This window comes from Chlorocebus sabaeus, chromosome 12 (assembly GCF_047675955.1).
Source record: "Chlorocebus sabaeus isolate Y175 chromosome 12, mChlSab1.0.hap1, whole genome shotgun sequence".
NCBI classification, from domain to species: Eukaryota; Metazoa; Chordata; class Mammalia; order Primates; family Cercopithecidae; genus Chlorocebus; species Chlorocebus sabaeus.
Genome location: NC_132915.1, coordinates 85,073,834 through 85,094,840, shown reverse-complemented (window position 1 = coordinate 85,094,840; position 21,007 = coordinate 85,073,834). Strand labels below are relative to the sequence as shown.

Below are 21,007 nucleotides of genomic sequence, written 5' to 3'. Positions count from 1 at the left end.
ATGATCTTCTAGTTTCTGAGATCTCTAGGAACAAAAAATAACTGCTTACTTGGCCTATTTTCCAAAGTATCCAGCACATTGGGAGGTCCATAGTAAGTAAACAGCAATTTGCTCTTGAAAGAATGTTAAAACATTTATACTCTTGCTATTGGTTTGGGAGTGTTCACCATATTCTCAACCTGCAGTGGCACTTAAGAATATCACAAATACTAAATCAACTATACATGGAGTTAAAATCAATTGTGGCTGAGTGCAGTGGCTCATGTCTGTAACCCTAGCATTTGGGGAGGCAGAGGCGGGCAGATCACCTGAGGTCAGGAGTTCGAGACCAGCCTGGTCAACATGACGAAACTCCGTCTCTACTAAAAATACAAAAAGTTAGCTGGGCATGGTGGTGGGCACCTGTGATCCCAGTTACTCAGGAGGCTGAGGCAAGAGAATCGCTTGAACCTGGGAGGTGGAAGTTGCAATGAGCCAAGATCGTACCACTGCACTCCAGCCCGAGCAACAGAGTGAGACTTCATCTCAAAAAATAAATAACTAAATAAATAGCATTTTGTGACTCTTTGAGAGGAAATTATGAGCTTTGTGATTATACAGAACACATTTATCTTCTTCAGTGTTGTATTGTTCATACTTAACTCAGGGCTTGGCACGTATGTATTGAAAAAGTAGATAGTTGGATGAATGGATGGATAGAGAGACAGAAAAGCAAAAACCTCAACAGGTCCAAGAAGTCTAGAAATACTTTAACACAAATGCACTCCAGGATCCCACTACCTATATTTCTCTCTGGAGATCATTACAATAACCTCAGACTAAGAATTACTGAATGACTTTCATATGCACTTTTTTAAAGTTTTTTTCCCCAGCTTTATTGAGGTATAATTGAGAAATTAAAATTTTATACATTTAAAGTATACAACGTGGTGATTTAATATATGTATATATTGTGATATGATTACCAGATTCAAGCTAATTAACACATCCATTGCTTTACATAGTTACCTTTGTGTGTCAATGATAAAGACACTTAAGATCTACTACTGTCTTAACAAATTTGAAGTATACAATATGTTATTATTAACTGTAGTCACCATGTGATACATATGCACTCTTTTTTGAAGGCCTCCCGGTGGTCTAGAGGAAAAGATCAATCTCAGTTGAACTCCTTGACCCAAAGGCAAAATCTCTGGATTTTAATATCAGCTTTAATAGTTAATTAGTAAAAGTCACCACTGATTACCTAGTGACTCTCTGTGGGTGTTTCAATTTAGTTATTCTCTTAAATAACTAGGTAGTATGGCAAATAAGTTTCATATGATATACCTACCTCTATTTATATACTACTTAATTGGCTGCCTGAAGTGATGATTCAGAATGATTCTTAAGTAGGCTTCCTCAGAAGTGTGTTTATTGATTAGCTGTGTCTGCCCCATGCACTAGAATGAAGTGTTTTGTGCCACAGACTTGCCATGCCTGTACCCAGTGATCTTCTACAGTTGCTTCTAAGTCCTGCTCAAGCATGATTTTGATTCTATAATTTGATGTCTGTCTGTGTCTTTGGAAAGTACTGAGAAGCTGGGCCAAATATTTCCCGTTAGGAACACAGTCTTGAAAGACTAAACCACAGGCAGTCTATTCTGTAGAAAGCCCTGGCTCAGCAGCATGGACAGCCATCCCAACGGCAGCACTGCCCCTGAGAAACCTTGGCCAGGGTCCTGACCTCCCAGAAAAGAGCCCCACCCCAGGCTAATTCGTTTGCTTTTCTTGCTACTGAGTTAAAAGAGGTAGCATAGGAGGAAACCCAGGGTTGTAGCCACAGCCTCCTCACTTTCCTAAAAATTTTAGAGTGTCTCTGCTACTTGACAAATTGAAACTCTAAGATTTACACATTTCCATGGAAAAAGCAACAGCAGGAAAGAGAGGGCTTCCCAGATTTGTCTTATAGATCTTATCCTTCAGAGACTAGCCTTCTGTTAGAAATGCCGTCTCCAAGCAAAAGACAGAATAATCATATAATACCAAAACACACCAGTTGCTAAGGTCTCCCTCTTTTTAAGTGTTAGCTACTGAATGTTTTGCCTGTATTATCTCATTTTTCTCACTTTCAGTTGAAAGAACTTTATTGTGCAGTTGATATTAGTGGTACCATTTCAGATGTGAAAATTAAGGCCCAGACAGGCAATGTTACACAACCAAGACAGCTACTGGATGGAACTCTGTGGATTTCCTACTACCCAGCCATTTCTGACCTAAAACAGTGGTGATTCCCACTTGGACACACAAGGGGGAACATCACACACTGGGGCGTGTTGTGGGGAGGGGGAAGGGGGAAGGGATAGCCTTGGGAGATATACCTAATGTAGTTGGCGAGTTGATGGGTGCAGCACACCAGCATGGCACATGTATACATATGTAACAAGGCTGCACGTTGTGCACATGTACCCTAGAACTTAAAGTATAATAAAAAAAAAAAAAAAGAGTGGTGATTCCATGTGGTTCAAATTAATAGCAAGTGGCAGAGTAAGGATCTAGCAGTGTTTGACTGATGCGAGAGCAGATATCCTCAAATATTGCACAGATGTTTCTTTGATATTTGTCAATGTTAGTATTTCTCATTCTTCGCAACAGGTATCTGTTTACATGTCTGCTTTCTATACCAACCTGTGAGCTCATTCAGGGCAAGACCATCATTGGCTTCTGAAACACCCTCCCACCACTAGGCTATCCCATAGCCTGTTCTTACATTTGTTCAACACATCTCTGTTGAATGCAAGAAAAAATCATTTAAAAAATAATTCTCAGTCCTCTCGGATAATCGCTGGCTCCCCCAACATCTTAGCTGGGCATCAGTTAAGCCACGGCTCTGCCTAAATGGATAACCACTTCTCAGTTCTGGAATTCTTCAAACACCTAGGGTTAGGAGGGTCTTTACTTTGGCAGTTAGAGTTTTCTCAGTTCTCTAATGACACAGGTTGTGCTGGACTCACTCAACTATGGAGATCAGATGTCCTCAGGGAAAAAAAAAATCCACACTTAAGGCTGTTTCCTGGCTCCTCTCTTTTCCTGACACATTCCAAAAAGGAATTTATGGATGTTGGGAAGGACAAAGGGTGAGGAATTTCTAGGACATTTAAGAACGCCCATGTAAGCAACTCTATGCTTGACAGGCCATGCACAATAAAACTCTTTTGCCTGTAAGTGAGAAGAAAAATTTGGTATAAGCTGCCTCATGGGTTGCCAAAATGATGTGGAAACAAATTCATCTGCATTTCTAAATGACAGGAATTCTCCTTGTCCTCCCAAACCTAGAATATTTCATGTACGTGCTGAAGTCAACAAGATAAATATATTCCATGAGGTACTAAAAATGAAGTCATAAGCAACTAATTCTGAAACATGATTCTAGCCAGTTGGAAGTTTTATCTTTATCTAAAAATGAAATTGTTTATTCTCCAGCTGTGACCAGGGAAAAATTCAGATTGTTGATTTCTTCATCTAGCAATGGTCTTTGTCCTGCAGTGAGGTGCCCAAAAATAACTGTTAGTCTATTCCCTGCTGCTTCCAAAAGGTTAGCTACCAAACAGCTCTACTAGGAAAAGAGAAAAAAAGAAGGATTTGACAACAAGCCAATAGGCATCTTAATGTGTAGAATTATGTGCTAAAAAGCCATTAAGACTGGCATGACACTGGCCTTGGTTTCTCAACCTTATAAATAAATTATTATCTCACAGTAATGCTCTGAATAAAAGTCTGTAATGCCAAAATCTGAAGAAATGATTCAACACTGATAACATTTAATACCAAGGCAACTGAAATAAGATGAAAGCTTAACATTTAACCCCTCTCTCACCCCACACTCCCCCCAAAAGCTTTCAGGACCATTGTTTTCATCTTCTTATTTTTTGTAGGGCGCTTGGGCCGTAAATGTACCAGGTATTTGGAGAATGGGGGACTAAATATTAAAGCCTATATTCTACCCAGCCTTCTCAACAGATGACTAACTGTGAGCAGTTAGGCACCTAGTCTTACAGAGGTGCCACACTGCTTACTGAGTTAAGTACCAGCTTTTCATGTTGATCTTTTATATCCTTCCCAATATGGCTTCTGCCAACACCATGTAGTCTCTGCCTTTCCACTTTCCTATGCATTATTTCATACCCTAGTAGAATGAGACCTCTCCATATTCCCTGCGTACTACACCACCTTAGCATGTGTCTGGCACCCACAAGGATAAGCCACTATTATTACAGCCATCTTCTTAATTCTCCTCACCACCCATGCATTCCAACTTCTTTGCCTTTTCTCATGGTGTTTCTTTTTTCTAGGATGCTGTAGGCTTCCATTTGAACCCACCTACTGGAGTTGTATCCAACCATTTTTCAGAATCTTGCCCATCTTTCTAGTACATCTCAAATGCCACTTTTTTGAGATGTTTTTCTTGGGACCCTCAATGGATATGAGTTGGCCAGTCTCTTTTGTTACTTATTATAGTCATGAATATATCTCCCTGATTCCCCCAACCCTTCTGGAGACAAGGTTTTCTTTCTGATCTATTCTGTATTTGATCAGTGTTGTCATTACTGTTATCATTAGCTGTCACATATTAAGCACGCCTTAATGTGTGCCAGACACTGTGCCAGTAGCTTAACATGTGTCTTCTCATTTCATCCCACTCTCCTGCAACACTATGAGATAGGCATATGTATCCCCGGGAAGAGGAGGCAGGGAAAGTGAGGTTCAGAGAGGAAAGGGATTGGCCATAGAGAGCAGCTGCTAAAGTGATAGAACTGTATCTGAACACGGGTTTATTTTACTCCAAAGACCAGACTCTTTCCCCCATACCCAGCTGCTTCATTAACAGAAATGTTTAGATGGCTGAAGGATATGGACTGAGTGCTCTCAAAACTGGAGCACAGCAGTGCAGGGACAGCAGAGGAACGGGAGTCATGAGTTGTCTTTGACAAGTTCCTCCAGCTTCTAAGAAGAGGCTGAAGCAGACAGAAAGAGACATCAGACTTGGCCAGAGAGGTTCCTGGAGCAATTTGGTTTTAGTCTGACGTGGGGAGAAGATTCTCACGAGACTCTAAGGTGTGCAGAGGGAGGCAGAAAAATTTATTTCTTAATCCAAGGACAAGGTTGGGGGAAAGGATGCTGATCTGACACAGGGTAGTTATCTCTTCAGCTCTGCAAAGAACAATAGCCTTGAGGATTGTTTCTCACTTGTACCTGGATATGTTCAAACATGTAAGGTATGGAAACTACAATGCACATACATGCTTGCTATAGTTAATTGAATTAGTTGCTAAAAGGAAGCCATTTTTTCTCCCTAATCCCCAGGCACTTGTGTCTGAGGTACTCACCCATTTTCATTGGTCAAGAAACTTAACAACATTGAAACTTTCTTGTAGATTCTTCTTGACCTCTTTAAGTCTCAGTCTCCTCATTTTGTACCATGGGCTTAGTAAAAACAAGCAATCCTCTAAACCAGTACTGCTCAATAAAACTTCTTTGGATGACAGAGATGTTCTTCATCTACACTGTCTCATATTGTGACCACAAGCCCCATGGGCTCTTAGGTGCTTGAAATGTGAGTGATCACCTGAGGAATGAGATTTTTAATTGCATTTAATTTTAATTAATTTTAATAATCACAGGCGGTATATTGGACAGAGCAGCTCAAGACCAATGAATTCAAAGTGTTTTACCTCTTTTTAAATTTTCTATCTCATGGGGAAGTTTTTATTGTGGATTTTTTTCACCAGAGTAATTAGTTTGTGAGACATTGACAGGGATGGAGATACATAGAAAATCTCACAAAAACAATTTCATAATTCACGGGTATTTATTTGACTCTAAAAATTAATTTTGGTAAAGAAAGAAAGACACATGTGTCTTCTTTTGCATTAGATACATAAGCTGAGGCAGAGCAAAAGGCAGCACAACACGCTTAGCTTGGAAATAGCTTTGTCCTGGGTATGTGACTCCAAAAATCTGTATTTTGCACCAATGCAAAGGCTATGTCTCTTCCTGATGCCCTTCTTTGCAATCATTGACTTACCAGATCCTTAAATATCACCATGAAAGATATACACACACTTACATATATAACATAATATGTAATATATTATCTATATTATATTATCTTTCATTGTTTTATATTTAATATGTTACATCACATATTATAATATAATAATATATATAATATAATTGGAACAACTATAATATTATATATGGTGAGATATATATGTATATATTTATCAGGGCATGCATATTTTCTGGGATCATTGAGAGAGCAAAAGTTCTCACTTTGCTGCAGAACTCTTGTCTTTTCTTAAAAACAGACATATGCCAAAGTAGGGCTTTCAAAGTTTAGGAGAAAGAAAATCCTAGAAAAAAAACACATTCATTAAAGTCCATATTTTTCATTACAAATGTTTCCCTTTATTAAGCTCTTACTGCTACCGAAGACTGTGTGCCATTTCTTTTACACACATTATCTCATGCACTTTTCACAATGATCCTATGAGGACTCCCTTAACACATTTATTGATGACAAGACTCTAGCTTATGGTCACAGACGATATCTTGCATAAGGAACAGGAAGTGATCAAACAGTAATTCAAACCTAAGACAATTTGCCTATAAAACTTGTGCCCTTCAACACCATTCTATTTACATTCTGGTGCTTTGGAACCTGCTACATTCCCAAAGAAGCCCTTTCTATTGGGTGCCAATTCCAACTAGAAAAGCCTTTCTCCTGTTGTGCTGAAATTTGTCTTCTCATAACCAACCCTCCCTCCCTGCCCCATCCCCATCATGTAAACACACACACACACACACACAGGCACTTGTTCTGTCCTTAGGGGCTACAAGAGGCAAGCCAGTGCCTGCTTTGCCAGGATTTATACATAGTAACCCTGACTCACTCAACCTTGGTTCTCTCAACTACAAAATACACATGCCCAGGTCTGTAGTCCTTCCTCCTACAAGATATTTTCCAGACCTTTTACTGCTGATCGATTTTCTATAAAGATTAGAATCTGTTTGTGTTTTCTAAAGAGTCTGTGTAGAATAAGTTGCTCATTCTGAAATTACAAAAGTCCTACTATCAGAACATGATTCTTCATGTCTAACCTAAATACCTCCAACGGCAATCTCAAGTAATTTTCCCTGGGTTCATCCACAAAGGAGACTTAAAACAGCCAGTTGTCTGCATGAGAATTTTTCATATTCTTAAAGGTCATTATTTGCTCCCTATTTTTTCCCTCTCTCATATAAATATTTCTAGTTCTAGTAAATTTATCTCCTCGCCCACCAGTGATTTCTGCAGCTCTTCTTTGATCTACATCCAAGTTGCTGCTGAGTTTAGGACTGTATTCAACTAGGAGGTCAAGCTCAGGCTTAAGTAAAAGGAGGCTATTGGCATGGACTCTTGTTAGGTTTTGTTCCCAGGGGTGCAACAAAATAGGAACTACTGTTTAATGAGTGCCTACTACGGGCTTGACACCATGCTGGGTACTTTATGTACAGGTCTCTAATCCTTAATTTTCTCTGGAAAGGTTTTGACTCCTGTGTTATAAATGAAGTCATGGTTTAGAGAGGATAAGTAGCTTGCCAAAGTTACAGGGCTGATGAGTGACATTTGAACCCAGGTATGTCTAATTCCAAAGCCTAATCATTTTCTACAACACTGAAAATATAATGGATTTTTCCCAAAGTACAAAAACACCCGCCTTCCCTCAGACCACCATGAGCCAATAGGAAATACACAATGTTCAAGAATAACATACTCTTTCCCCCAACGATGCAACATTTGGTGGTACCGGTGCACATCTCTTAAACACACAGTGAGAAATCCTCACACTACTCACATTCTGGTCATTATTACTCTAAACTCATTGCCTTGGAGTCTCAATCAGCAACTATAATGGCTTTTTAGATGGAAATTTAAGTCATTTAGCAACACACACAAAAGTGTCAGGGAGAAGTCCAAAAACATTTCAAGCTTGGCCCGTGGCCCTTTCTAAAAAAAAAAAAAAAAATGCTAAGAATTGATGGGAAACGAGTAGGAAAGTAGAACTTTGTGAAGGTGAAGAGAGTTAGAGCAGCTATTCTAGTAGACTGTGCAACCAATAAATATTTGTCCAGTAAACACGTAAGATGGCCAAATTGGTTTGAAAGGAGAGAACATGCCAAGTCTCCTTTTTTATAATAATCTTCATTCAGTGGCCTTACCTACATTACAGACCCACACATTGTTAGTTAAGGAGCTAATTTCAATGAGAAAGCATGCTCAAAAGAAGGTTGGGTGTTTTTTGTTTCTTTGTTTTTTGGGTTTGTTTTTTTTTTTTTTTTTGGTTTTTGTTTGTTTGTTTTTTTGGGGGGGGGGGTTGTTTGTTTTTTTGTTTGTTTTTGGTCTAACTAGGAGAAGATGCCCTAAATATATATTACGGGAATAGTTGGTAAAGTGTCAATAAGAATATAATTAGAATGTGGTGGGTATGTGGATAGGACCTTCTTGGTTAAATGCACTATGCTTTCTCAGTCTTTAGGCCCCTGATCAGTCATATAGAAATGTTTCCCAGTTCAATTTTCTTTGCCGCAATTCCTCTCTAAGTTTTGCAAAGGCTTTCTGTCATGAAGAAGGAGATAGTCAGTTGGGATCATGTTGATGCATTCTATCATTAGGATAAAATCTTTCCAGAAAAAAGTTAGAAACCTTCTTATAGGCTGAGCAATCCAAGCACCACCACTAATTGACATAAACAACTAACTTACAATGTGCAAATATAAGAACATCATGGGCATAGGGAAGTGTCAATTTCTAAATGACATGTTAAAAAACAAATATCAGCCGGGCACGGTGGCTCATGACTGTAATCCTAGCAATGTGGGAGGTCAAGGCAGGTGGATTGCCTGAACTCAGGAGTTTGGGACCAGCCTGGGGAACACGGAGAAACACTATCTCTACTAAAAAAAAAAAAAAAAAAAAAAAAATTAGCTGGGCATGGCAGCATGCACCTGTAATCCCAGCTACTTGGGAAGCTAAGGCAGGAGGATCGCTTGAACCTGGGGAATGGAGGTTGCAGTGAGCCGAGATCACGTCATTGCACCCCAGCCTGGACAACAGAGCAAGACTCCTTCTCAGAAAATAAATAAATAAATAAATAAATAAATAGCTCTTCAATTATCATTTGAACTTTACTCAGGTGCATTCCCTAATTAAAGAAAACCATGAATGACTTCATATCATGTGTAGATCACTTTCACATGCCTCCATGGCATTGTTTTAGTCAATATTATAACTGCCATTTCTTCCTGTCTTTATTTAGTTTCTCAACTGCCTCTGACAAGTCCCCTTTTCTCTGCGGCCTGATTGCCCCTACCGGTGAATAGCTCCAAGACAGATGAATAAGATAACTTGGCAAAGTGAGAACTGCTTCATGGTAGCATATTCTCCTCCATATTCTGTTCCCATCTAATTCTTCTCACTATTTAAGTCTCAGTTTAAATTTTACTCTCCCTTTCCCATAAGCTATGCCCCACCTTTCTCTTGACCATTCCTTTTTATTTTCAAACCCCATAGGCAGTTATACACTATACCACAAAACAAATCCTATACATTCTTTCTTGCTTTGCTCCTTAAGTACTGAATGGATTATTCCATTTTCTTCTTAATTCTATTGTTAACTGCCCTGATGGTATATATACACCTGGTCTTATATTTATTTCTCCCACCCTCAGACCTCTGTAAAAATGCTCTAAGTATTTGTTGATTGGAGAAGACATCAGAGGCTCTTGGACATCCTTTCTGAGCTGTGAATTTCAGTTTAGACAACTGGTTCAGGAATATTCTGTCAGGCTCTTCTAAAAACTGGACTTTTGAAGGTTTTGGAAATAAATCCAGGAGCAGGGAAACTGAGGTGCAGAGGAGTAGACTGAATGCTATGCTGACAGTCACATAACTAGTAAGAAACTCGACTGGAATTAAAATTCAGTTTGCCTCCTAGAGTCGTCCTTTATATTAACCTCTACCTCTTATGACAGAAGAGAACCAGCAGATGGTGTGAAAATCAGTTTTGAAGATCAATAATAAGAGGCAAGAGTTACTGAACATCTGCCGGGACTAGGGCCTTTATAACACTGTAATAATTCATTCAGAGGACTTTGTAAATACCGAAGGAATTACTGAATACAAAATAACTTCTACATCATTCTTTTAACCCTGTCATTAGCAATTATGATCTTCACTATACAGAAAGTGAAATAAGGCAAAGAAAAATTACATAACTTATCCAAGGGACCAGAGCTACAGCCAAGATACCAACCTATGTCTATTTTATTTCAATATTTTACCTTTTTTCTCTCTATTTTTCTGTCTCCTTAAATTTCCAGAAGTTGAATAGTGAGTGAAATCATTCCTTCAAGTGACAAAGTTCTTTTAGAGACCATTTTATGTTTTTACAAGGGTATGTAATGAAAAATTATCAGGAGAGCTTCAAATACAGGGATATAAAATCAAAATTCACTTAGAATTACAGATATTCAATATATTCAATAGTAGATACTCATAATTTTTTTCTTCATCTTTGCTTGTAGAAAATAATTTTTTCAAGAAGATCAGGGACAACGGATTTGAAGTCTACATTGTGCTTCTAAATCCCCAATTCTGCTGAGAGTGAGACACCCCAGAACCGTAGAACCCCAGCAGCACCCAGCCAAACCCACCTCCACCATGGGGGCCATGACTCGGCTGTCGGCAGGTGTCCTTCTTGCTTTGCTTGCCCTCCTCACCGAAGGTGGGGTCCTCAAGAAAGTCATCCGGCACAAGCGACAGAGTGGGGTGAACATCACCCTGCCAGAGGAGAACCAGCCAGTGGTGTTTAACCACGTCTACAACATCAAGCTGCCAGTGGGATCCCAGTGTTCGGTGGATCTGGAGTCAGCCAGTGGGGAGAAAGACCTGGCCCCACCTTCAGAGCCCAGCGAAAGCTTCCAGGAGCACACAGTGGATGGGGAAAACCAGATTGTGTTCACACATCGCATCAACATCCCCCGCCGGGCCTGTGGCTGTGCCGCAGCCCCTGATGTTAAGGAGCTACTGAGCAGACTGGAGGAGCTGGAGAACCTGGTGTCTTCCCTGAGGGAGCAATGTGCTGCAGGAGCAGGCTGCTGTCTCCAGTCTGCCATAGGTATGAGCTGGCGACCGGCCCAGTCCCACACTGTGCAAATACGGAGAAATGAAGAGCATAGCAGCATCCATCACTTGCTTCCAAAGTGGGCTCACTAGAAAACTAGCTTCCAGAGTGTTCATTACAAAGAGATTTTACGTTCAAATAAATGTGGAGACTGCAGCCATCTCTCTCCTGCTTGGAGGAGTCATGGGGACAACTGCTTCTCAGAGGAATTTTCAGGCTTCTGATAAACCCTGCTTTGAAAAATCCTATTTCACTTTAATTATAAATTTCTAAAACGTATTTGACCATGAAATCTACCCACTTTCTACCCCAAAACCTATGAGTACGCCATGAAATTTCTCCCCAGAGAGCACTCTCTGATACGTATTGGTGTGGCCCCATCACCTCATTGTACAAATACAGAAACTGAGGCCTGGAAGGAGGATGCGATTCCTGAAGGTCCTCCAATAAGGAGTTAAGTTCCTCACATTTCAGTATTCTTACAAATGCACAGTGCTGCCTGTGATAATGCTGAGTCTATAAGAATTAGAAAAAAAGTTTCAATTTAATAGCAATTATAATGATTACAATCATATAAGCTACCTCTGTGTAACAGGCACTGTTGTATTATCTCATTTAATCCTCCCAACAGCCCTGTAATACGGTTAGATAAGTGGAAGATAAGTCCTCTTCTGCAGATCAAAGAAATGAGACTCAAAGGGATTAACCCACTGGCACAAGATGACCCACTGGCACAAGTTGACACAAAGAGCAATAAGAGATAGGGGCTTTGACCGAGTGCAGTGGCTCACACTTGTAATCCCAGCACTTTGGGAGGCTGAGGTGGGCAGATAACCTGAGGTCAGGAGTTCAAGACTAGCCTGGCCTACATAGTGAAACCCCATCTCTACTAAAAATACAAAATTAGTCAGCTGTGGTGGTACATGCCTGTAATTCCAGCTACTCAGGAGGCTGAGGCAGAAGAATCACTTGAAACCAAGAGGCAGAAGTTGCAGTGAGCTGAGATCGTGCCATTGCACTCCAGCTTAGGTGACAAGAGCGAAACACCATCCAAAAAAAAAAAAAGAGAGAGAGAGAGGGAGAGAGACAGAAAGAGAGATAGGGACTTTGCATGTGCCTGTGTGTCTCCAGAGCTCATACTCTCCCATGGATGCCCCATGGATGCCCTGTTTCCACATGCATCTTACTTCAAGGAATTTTGCTGCTTTAGAATTATGTCTTTATCTCCAATAACTAAAGTTGATAAAGCTACAGGAGTTTCAACAACTTCAAATCAGAGCTGAAAATCTGTGTCCACCACTCAGAAAAAAATTAACAAAATGTTCTTCAACAATTATTTCAAGAGTAAACCTGGCTGGCCACAGTGGCTCACGCCTGTGATCCCAGCACTTTGGGAGGCTGAGGGGGGCGGATCACCTGAGGTCAGGAGTTCAAGACTAGCCTGGCCACGGTGAAATCCTGTCTCTACTAAAAGTACAAAAAATTAGCCGGGCATGGTGGTGCACGCCTGTAATCCCAGCTACTCGGGAGGCTGCGGCAGGAGAATCGCTTAAACCCATTTGAAAACATTTTCTTTAGGCATAAGTTAGTTTATCTTCCACTTCTGCCAACTCCCTGGAAAAATGCAGATGAGAATACACAGCAGGAGTCATGCTAAGTAGTCAGTTAAAACGATTATTTAGAGCAGTGCTCTCTAATGAAAATATGAGTCATACACGTAATCTTAAATTTTCTAGCAGTCGTGTGAAAAGAGAAAGAAACAGGTAAACAATTTTAATCATCTCTTATTTAATTCAATGTAGCCAAAATATCAGTTTTTCAGCCTGAAATCAATATAAAAATTATTAATGGATATTTTTCAGTCTATTATTTCATACTATTTGGAATCTGATGTGTATTTTACACTTACAGAACATCTCAATTTAGACTAGCCACGTTTCAATGCCTAATAACCACGTGTGGCCAAGGGCCACCATACTAGACAGTACAGACTTAGACTCTCACTTTACAAATCAGCTTTAAAAATATTCTTACTTCCTGCTGTCAAGAAGGAGATAAAATATATTAATACAAGCTGTTTCTAGGTACAGAGAATATAGAGTGAATATATTCCAGTGCAGATTATTTAGAAGTGGGTTTTGTTTCTTCTCCTTAAGCTCCATGGAGATCAGACCAGTGACTTCTGCAAACTGAGCTAAGGCAATATTTAGGCCTCAAGGAGCTCGAGTAATGTCAACCTTGACCCCACATTCTCCAGGTTGACCTCCACTTAGCCTTCAGGATAGAAATAAATAAAAGATAAAGGCACGATACTTTTCTGGTGACAGAGCCAAACTGAAAGGTGTCCTTATAGAATTAGAAAGCCATTGGCTACCTCATTTTAGTTGTGGAAAATTAGAATGTTTTGGTTATATAAACCCACATACCAACTTGAGCCAACCTTCCACCAAAAACTTTGGAAAAGAAAACAGAAAAAAATAACAAGGACACAAGAGTGAGCTCTTAAGGGGTTCACTTAACTCGGATATTCCCCAGGGAAGTGGGCTATTGGCCCAACTTCATCTATAAGAAAACTAAGCTCCAGATAGTCTAAATCCCTTGCCAAATGTGGCATAGATATTGAATCAAAAAGTTAGAATTACATTCAGCTCAACAACTATTTCTTGGGAATCTTTTATGTGCCCGGCCTTGACCACACACTAAAGAAATAGTAACACAGTGGCCAGGCATGGTGGCTCACGCCTGAAATCCCAGCACTTTGGGAGGCCAAGGCGGGCAGATAACAAGGTCAGGAGATCGAGAACAGCCTGGCTAACACGGTGAAACACCGTCTCTACTAAAAACACAAAAAAATTGGCCCGGCGTGGTGATGGCCTCCTGTAGTCCCAGTTACTCAGAAGGCTGAGGCAGGAGAATGGCATGAACCAGGGAGGCAGAGCTTGCAGTGAGCAGAGATGGTGCCACTGCACTTCCGCCTGGGTGACAGAGCGAGACTCCGTCTCAAAAAAAAAAAAAAATATATATATATATATATATGGTAACACAGCCCAGCCTAATGTATGACTCATAATCATCATAGAAATAGTAAGACTTCTTGAAAATGTGACAAAAACTATGAATGCACTCCCCAGGGGTGGAAATACACACACACACTCACACACACACACCCCTATGCATAATCACACACTGTTTTGGCATACAAGCCTATAATTTTGGGGAGTTCAGGTTATGAATTCCTACCTGGTATAACTGGATGTGAGTCTCATCTGATTTCATACACTACAACAAATGGTTCTCAAGCCAGATGGAGCCTGAGGATGCAACCATCCTTCAGCTGAATTTGAATCTGGGTGCCCTGGGTAGATGCCGAGAAATATGGCTGCTTAAGCCCAGCTGAGAACTTCTGCTTCTTTTGTTGCAGGCCGCGTGGACACCAGGCCCTTCTGCAGCGGTCGGGGCAACTTCAGCACTGAAGGATGTGGCTGTGTCTGCGAACCTGGCTGGAAAGGCCCCAACTGCTCTGAGCCCGAATGTCCAGGCAACTGTAATCTTCAAGGCCAGTGCATTGATGGGCAGTGCATCTGTGACGAGGGCTTCACGGGCGAGGACTGCAGCCAGCTTGCTTGCCCTGGCGACTGCAATGACCAGGGCAAGTGCATGAATGGAGTCTGCATCTGTTTCGAAGGCTACGCCGGGGCTGACTGCAGCCGGGAAATTTGCCCGGTGCCCTGCAGTGAGGAGCACGGCATGTGTGTAGATGGCTTGTGTGTGTGCCACGATGGCTTTGCAGGCGATGACTGCAACAAGCCTCTGTGTCTCAACAATTGCTACAACCGTGGGCGATGCGTGGAGAATGAGTGCGTGTGTGATGAGGGTTTCACTGGCGAAGACTGCAGTGAGCTCATCTGCCCCAATGACTGCTTCGACCGGGGCCGCTGCATCAATGGCACCTGCTACTGCGAAGAAGGCTTCACAGGTGAAGACTGCGGGAAACTCACCTGCCCGCATGCCTGCCATGGCCAGGGCCGGTGCGAGGAGGGGCAGTGCGTATGCGATGAGGGCTTTGCCGGTGTGGATTGCAGCGAGAAGAGGTGTCCTGCTGACTGTCACAATCGTGGCCGCTGTGTAGACGGGCAGTGTGAGTGTGATGATGGTTTCACGGGAGCTGACTGTGGGGAGCTCAAGTGTCCCAATGGCTGCAGTGGCCATGGCCGCTGTGTCAATGGGCAGTGTGTGTGTGATGAGGGCTATACTGGGGAAGACTGCAGCCAGCTACGGTGCCCCAACGACTGTCACAGTCGGGGCCGCTGTGTCCAGGGCAAATGTGTATGTGAGCAAGGCTTCAAGGGCTATGACTGCAGTGACATGAGCTGCCCCAATGACTGTCACCAGCACGGCCGCTGTGTGAATGGCATGTGTGTTTGTGATGACGGCTACACAGGTGAAGACTGCCGGGATCGCCAGTGCCCCCGGGACTGCAGCAACAGGGGCCGCTGTGTGGATGGACAGTGCGTCTGTGAGGACGGCTTCACCGGCCCTGACTGCGCAGAACTCTCCTGTCCAAATGACTGCCATGGCCAGGGTCGCTGTGTGAACGGGCAGTGCGTGTGCCATGAAGGATTCATGGGCAAAGATTGCAAGGAGCAAAGATGTCCCAGTGACTGTCATGGCCAGGGCCGCTGCATGGACGGCCAATGCATCTGCCACGAGGGCTTCACAGGCCTGGACTGTGGCCAGCGCTCCTGCCCCAGTGACTGCAGCAACTTAGGACAATGCGTCTCAGGCCGCTGCATCTGCAACGAGGGCTACGCCGGAGAAGACTGCTCAGAGGGTGAGTCCCAGGGTGCAGACAAGCATGATGGCTGTGATGGAGTGGACTCCTAGTATGAGTTGGAAAACTATGTTTATATTTATAAACATACATACACACTGATTCTTTGCACATATTAATATATCCATTTAAACACACACCCATAATGACTCTTGAAGGGGGCCCTGTCATTCAGTTGTTACAAGGTGACCTATTTAAGGGCTGAAGGGCTCAGAGAGGTTATATAATTGTCCCAGGGACACATAGCTGACACATCACAGAGCTGCTATTCGAGTCTACCTAACTCATCTACATAGAGTTTAACATGTAGTGTTCAAGATGAGGTAGATAAAGGGATAACCTCTCTTTTGCTAAATATCAATTTTATTTCCTACTCTCCACTGACATCAAATCAACAGTAAAAAAGTCTCTCTATTTGGATGGACATAAAAATTCAGCCAAATTGAATATGCAGTGAGATTACATAAAAACAACTGTTTCAAATGCATACTCGGCTAAAGACTAAATGCCTATTATCTGCAAGATTGACCTGTCTTTTAACTGTCTTTTGTAACTGGTTTTGTTTTTTTGTTTGTTTCGTTTTTTTAATCCTAAAGACTGTAAGCTCCTATCCTTAAAAGGGCACTACTTCTGGCAGTTAGTAAGGGTCCTGGTACATAGTAAGTGCTGAGGAAACCCTGGTTAAATGAAAACACAGGAGAGAAATATAATGTTCATGTTTAATGAGTGTCTTCTTTGTGCTTCTCTCATCCTCCCATATTATAATTGTCATAATAGAGAATCTTTGCCTTTACTAAAGTTATTGGAATCTAGACATGAATAAATGGCTTTGTGTTCAGTGCGGCCCAAGCAGGGAAGCCTGGTTGGAAAGAACACCAGGCTGGCAGGGAGGAGATATAAGTTCTAAACTTGATGACGTGAGCAAGCTTGGTCAAGTCATTCTGCCTTACTCACCTCTGTAAAGTAAGGAATTAGACCAGATGAACCCAAAATACCCTCCCAGTGCTAGGGACATGTAACTCGAAGTTCAGAGCAGGGAGTCAGGCTCAGACTGCACTTCCCCATGCCAACAGCCTGCATCTGAACTAAGACTCAGGAAGCAGAGAAAGTTGGAGAGGCCAAAACACCAAAGGGACTCCAGCCTGAAGGAAATGGACTAAGGAACAGCCACCACAGGTCTTAAGATGGATCACAGCAGGGGGTCCTTGATACTGTCTGCATTTTAGAGGCAGTGGAAGATCTTCAGAGCTCTGTGGCTGACAGTGGAAGAGACAGGTCAAGAGAAACAAACCTAGGGAGATTTTATAGGGCATATTGTTGACACCAGATGTCCTTTCTTATTCCTGCCAGTGTCTCCTCCCAAAGACCTCATCGTGACAGAAGTGACGGAAGAGACGGTCAACCTGGCCTGGGACAATGAGATGCGGGTCACGGAGTACCTTGTTGTGTACACGCCCACCCACGAGGGCGGCCTGGAAATGCAGTTCCGTGTGCCTGGGGACCAGACGTCTACCATCATCCGGGAGCTGGAGCCTGGTGTGGAGTACTTTATCCGTGTATTTGCCATCCTGGAGAACAAGAAGAGCATTCCTGTCAGTGCCAGGGTGGCCACGTGTGAGTGAGCATAGCTCTTTAGGGTAGCCTCACCTGACCTCAGCCCACCCAGTATATAACCCTCCCTTGCCACGGCCCCCTACAATCCTATATTGTTCTTTATAGTTATACCAAATAAGAGCCTAGAATTAAGTCCATAGAATCATTTCTTAAAGAAATCCCTCGTTTTCCATGAAATCTTTCTCCTTGCTCTCCTGTATACTTCCTGCCAGAGAAAATCATTACAGGTAACATTTAGCAAGTGTTTACTATGTATCAGACTTTGTTGTCAGCAGTCTACATACTAGTACAAGAATGGTCATTTGGCCGGGCCAGCGTGGTAGCTCATGCCTGTAATCCTAGCACTTTGAGAGGCCAAAGCAAGTGGATCACCTGAGGTCACAAATTCAAGACCAGCCTGGCCAACATGAAACCCCATCTCTACTAAAAATACAAAAATTAGCCAGGCGCGTTGGTGCATGCCTGTAATCCCAGCTACTCGGGAGACTGAGGCGGAGAATAGCTTGAAACCAGGAGGAAGAAGTTGCAGTGAGCCGAGATCATGCCACTGCACTCCAGCCTGAGCGACAGAATGAGACTTTGTCTCAAGAAAAAAAAAAAAAAAAAAAGAGTCCTCATTATATGAGTTAGTATATGTATGAAATAGGATCTATTGTTAACTCCATTTTACAGATGAGGACACTGAGACTGCATGGTTAAGCATCTTATCCCAAATCATGCGGTTAACAAGGAGTAGAGGCAAAACTTTAACCCTGGCAGTCCTGGCAGGTTTATGTTCTTAACCACTCTATTACTTTTCAGTGGAGCTCACTGACTATTTTTTTAAGTGGAAACATTCTGGTTTATGAGTTTAGCATCAGTATAATTATCTTCATATCTGAAAAGCAAGTTCTGGCTAGAAATTGACCCTTTCTTGCTTAATAATAACATTGGCTGCCATTTATTCAACTTGCTCTGTGTGCCACAAACCAGGCCCAGCAGTCTACACACTGGAGTGGAGTATATCACTCACTCCTCAATGCATTCCCAAGAAGTAGACATATTTACCTTCTTTTTCCAGGTGAAGAAACTCAGGCTTAGAACATTGTGTGCAATTTGCTCAAGTTCACATTAATAGTAGAGCTTAGATTCTAACCCCAAGTCTGTCTGATTCCAAAGCCTGCATTCATTTTAGATTTAACCATATGAAATTGCCAAAATTAATCATGCTGTTTATCCTAATAATAATTTTTATACAACCTCATAATAGACCTCATCCCAGAAGAAGCTTTAAAAGGACACCTGCTCTGGTTGTCAGCCCCTGACTGTTGCAGACATCCAGTCTGGTTTAGTGGAATCGTGGCTGTGTTGCCCAAGCACACACCTGCCCTATCCTTATGTTCTATTTGTGTTGTTACTTACAGACTTGCCTGCACCTGAAGGCCTGAAATTCAAGTCCATCAAGGAGACATCTGTGGAAGTGGAGTGGGATCCTCTAGATATCGCTTTTGAAACCTGGGAGATCATCTTCCGGAATATGGTAAGGAATACAAAAAAGCAGATCCATTTGATCTCAAGAATTTGAAAGATGACCAAAGGGTTCTGAAGACTTCTGTGTCAACTCATTTTCCTTAGTTTTTGGTGGAGAACAAGGCTCTAATTAGCATGTTTTGTGTTTGCATCTATATTTTAAGGGATGTTGGTTTTCCCCTGATTTTAGTAAGTCAGTAAGTTTAGCACTTAGGGCTGATACCCTAGACAAAGAGAAGTTGTCACCTCAAGGTTCCAATTATCCTCATCACCTTGGGAATCTCTACTCAGATGCAAAGAAGAGAAGAAATGGTCTCTCCCTCAAACTACAGTACATCTCAGATTTGAGCAACCCTTCTGTCCAGACCCAAATGTACATGTGAGGGAGGGAACTTGTTCTCCGAATTTAAGCCCAGGCTCTGCCACCAACTAGCTGTGTGACTTTGCAACAATCACCCTGCTTCTCTGATGCTGGCCTCAGTCTACCAAAGGAGGGATTGAGCTTGTGCTTTCAGAATTCCTTTGGTTCTCACATTCTGTCATTTGACTTGCATGACAAAGGGGTAAATGTTTACAAGAGGGAGAAACAAACTAGAGAAATGTCTTTATCATCTCTGTGTCCTCAGTAGCTCACATACTGATCTGATGCATAGTAAGTGCCTAATGAATAGATAGTGCCTAATAAAGAATAAAAGAGGAATGAATGAATGCAGAGTGAATGAATCACATAAATTAAGAGACTGACACCTCCCCTAAGTCTTACTAAGCTGCCTCTATCTCTCAGAATAAAGAAGATGAGGGAGAGATCACCAAAAGCCTGAGGAGGCCAGAGACCTCTTACCGGCAAACTGGTCTGGCTCCTGGGCAAGAGTATGAGATATCTCTGCACATAGTGAAAAACAATACCCGGGGCCCTGGCCTGAAGAGGGTGACCACCACACGTGAGTATCACCTTTAATACTTATAGAATGATAAGGCTGATTGTACCTCATAGCGCCTCCTGGTTGAGAAAGTGCCTTCTCATATAGCATCTGTATCATTTAACTTTTGCTACATTTTTAAAAGTCCAGATACAGTGGTCTAAAATAACAATTCTTTGCATGTTGGTGATTTGGGTTTGGGCTCAGCTGAGCAGTTTATCTGTTCTTGGCTGCACTCCTCATATATCCGTGTGCTTTAGGGGTGGATTGGCCTAGGATGACCTTAGCCAAGATGGTGTCTTTTTGTTTCACAGGATCTCTCATTCTCCAGGATGCTGGTCCCGTTCACATAGCTATTGAACAGGTTCAAAATTGGCATTATATCACTTCTATCAAAGCACATCCCATGGCCAGTTTATATTTAAGGAATAGAGAAACAGATCCATCTCTTGATGAAAGGAATTTCAAAATCGCCTTTCAAAGGGGCGTGACTACCTGAAGATAATTAAGCCCATTGCTAACAATCTACCATATCGCTAGTTTAATATTAGCACCCAGTTCTAGGACAGAGGAAGGAAAAATATTAATGTTAAGGCTTAAAGAAGCTCAATGACTTTAACGTCACATAGGTAACACTATCGGGGCATAACTTTAAGCCAGGGTAAGTTTTATAATTTTACCCCATTTCCACTAACATTGACTAGGCTCTGGTTTATGCAGAATGTTGATTCCATCTCTTCAATGGAAACCTAAATAAAATTTCTTTCAATACTAATGATGTCAGAACTTCTTGGGAGTAGAATAGGATTTAGCAGTACTAGATCATTTGGTGAGAAAAAGACCTGAATTTGGAGTTGCTCCAACAGGGAGCGACTTTTTTTTTCTTTTTTTTCTGTCACCCAGGCTGGGGTGCAGTGGTGCAATCTCAG

The 21,007-nt window shown here is 41.9% G+C and overlaps 1 protein-coding gene across 4 annotated transcripts in view; it reads left to right on the top strand.

Annotated features, from left to right (window-relative positions):
• TNC (tenascin C) overlaps positions 1 to 21,007 on the top strand; it is a 98,478-nt gene that overhangs the window by 16,199 nt on the left and 61,272 nt on the right. For all 4 annotated transcript variants that reach the window (XM_007968264.3, XM_037984247.2, XM_037984241.2 and 1 more), the window contains exons 2-6: positions 10,606 to 11,198; positions 14,626 to 16,035; positions 17,386 to 17,649; positions 19,053 to 19,168; positions 19,943 to 20,099. In XM_007968264.3, the coding sequence (XP_007966455.3) occupies positions 10,742 to 11,198; positions 14,626 to 16,035; positions 17,386 to 17,649; positions 19,053 to 19,168; positions 19,943 to 20,099 (2,404 nt within the window). In that variant the 5' untranslated portion in view covers positions 10,606 to 10,741. The remainder of the gene's footprint in view (positions 1 to 10,605; positions 11,199 to 14,625; positions 16,036 to 17,385; positions 17,650 to 19,052; positions 19,169 to 19,942; positions 20,100 to 21,007) is intronic.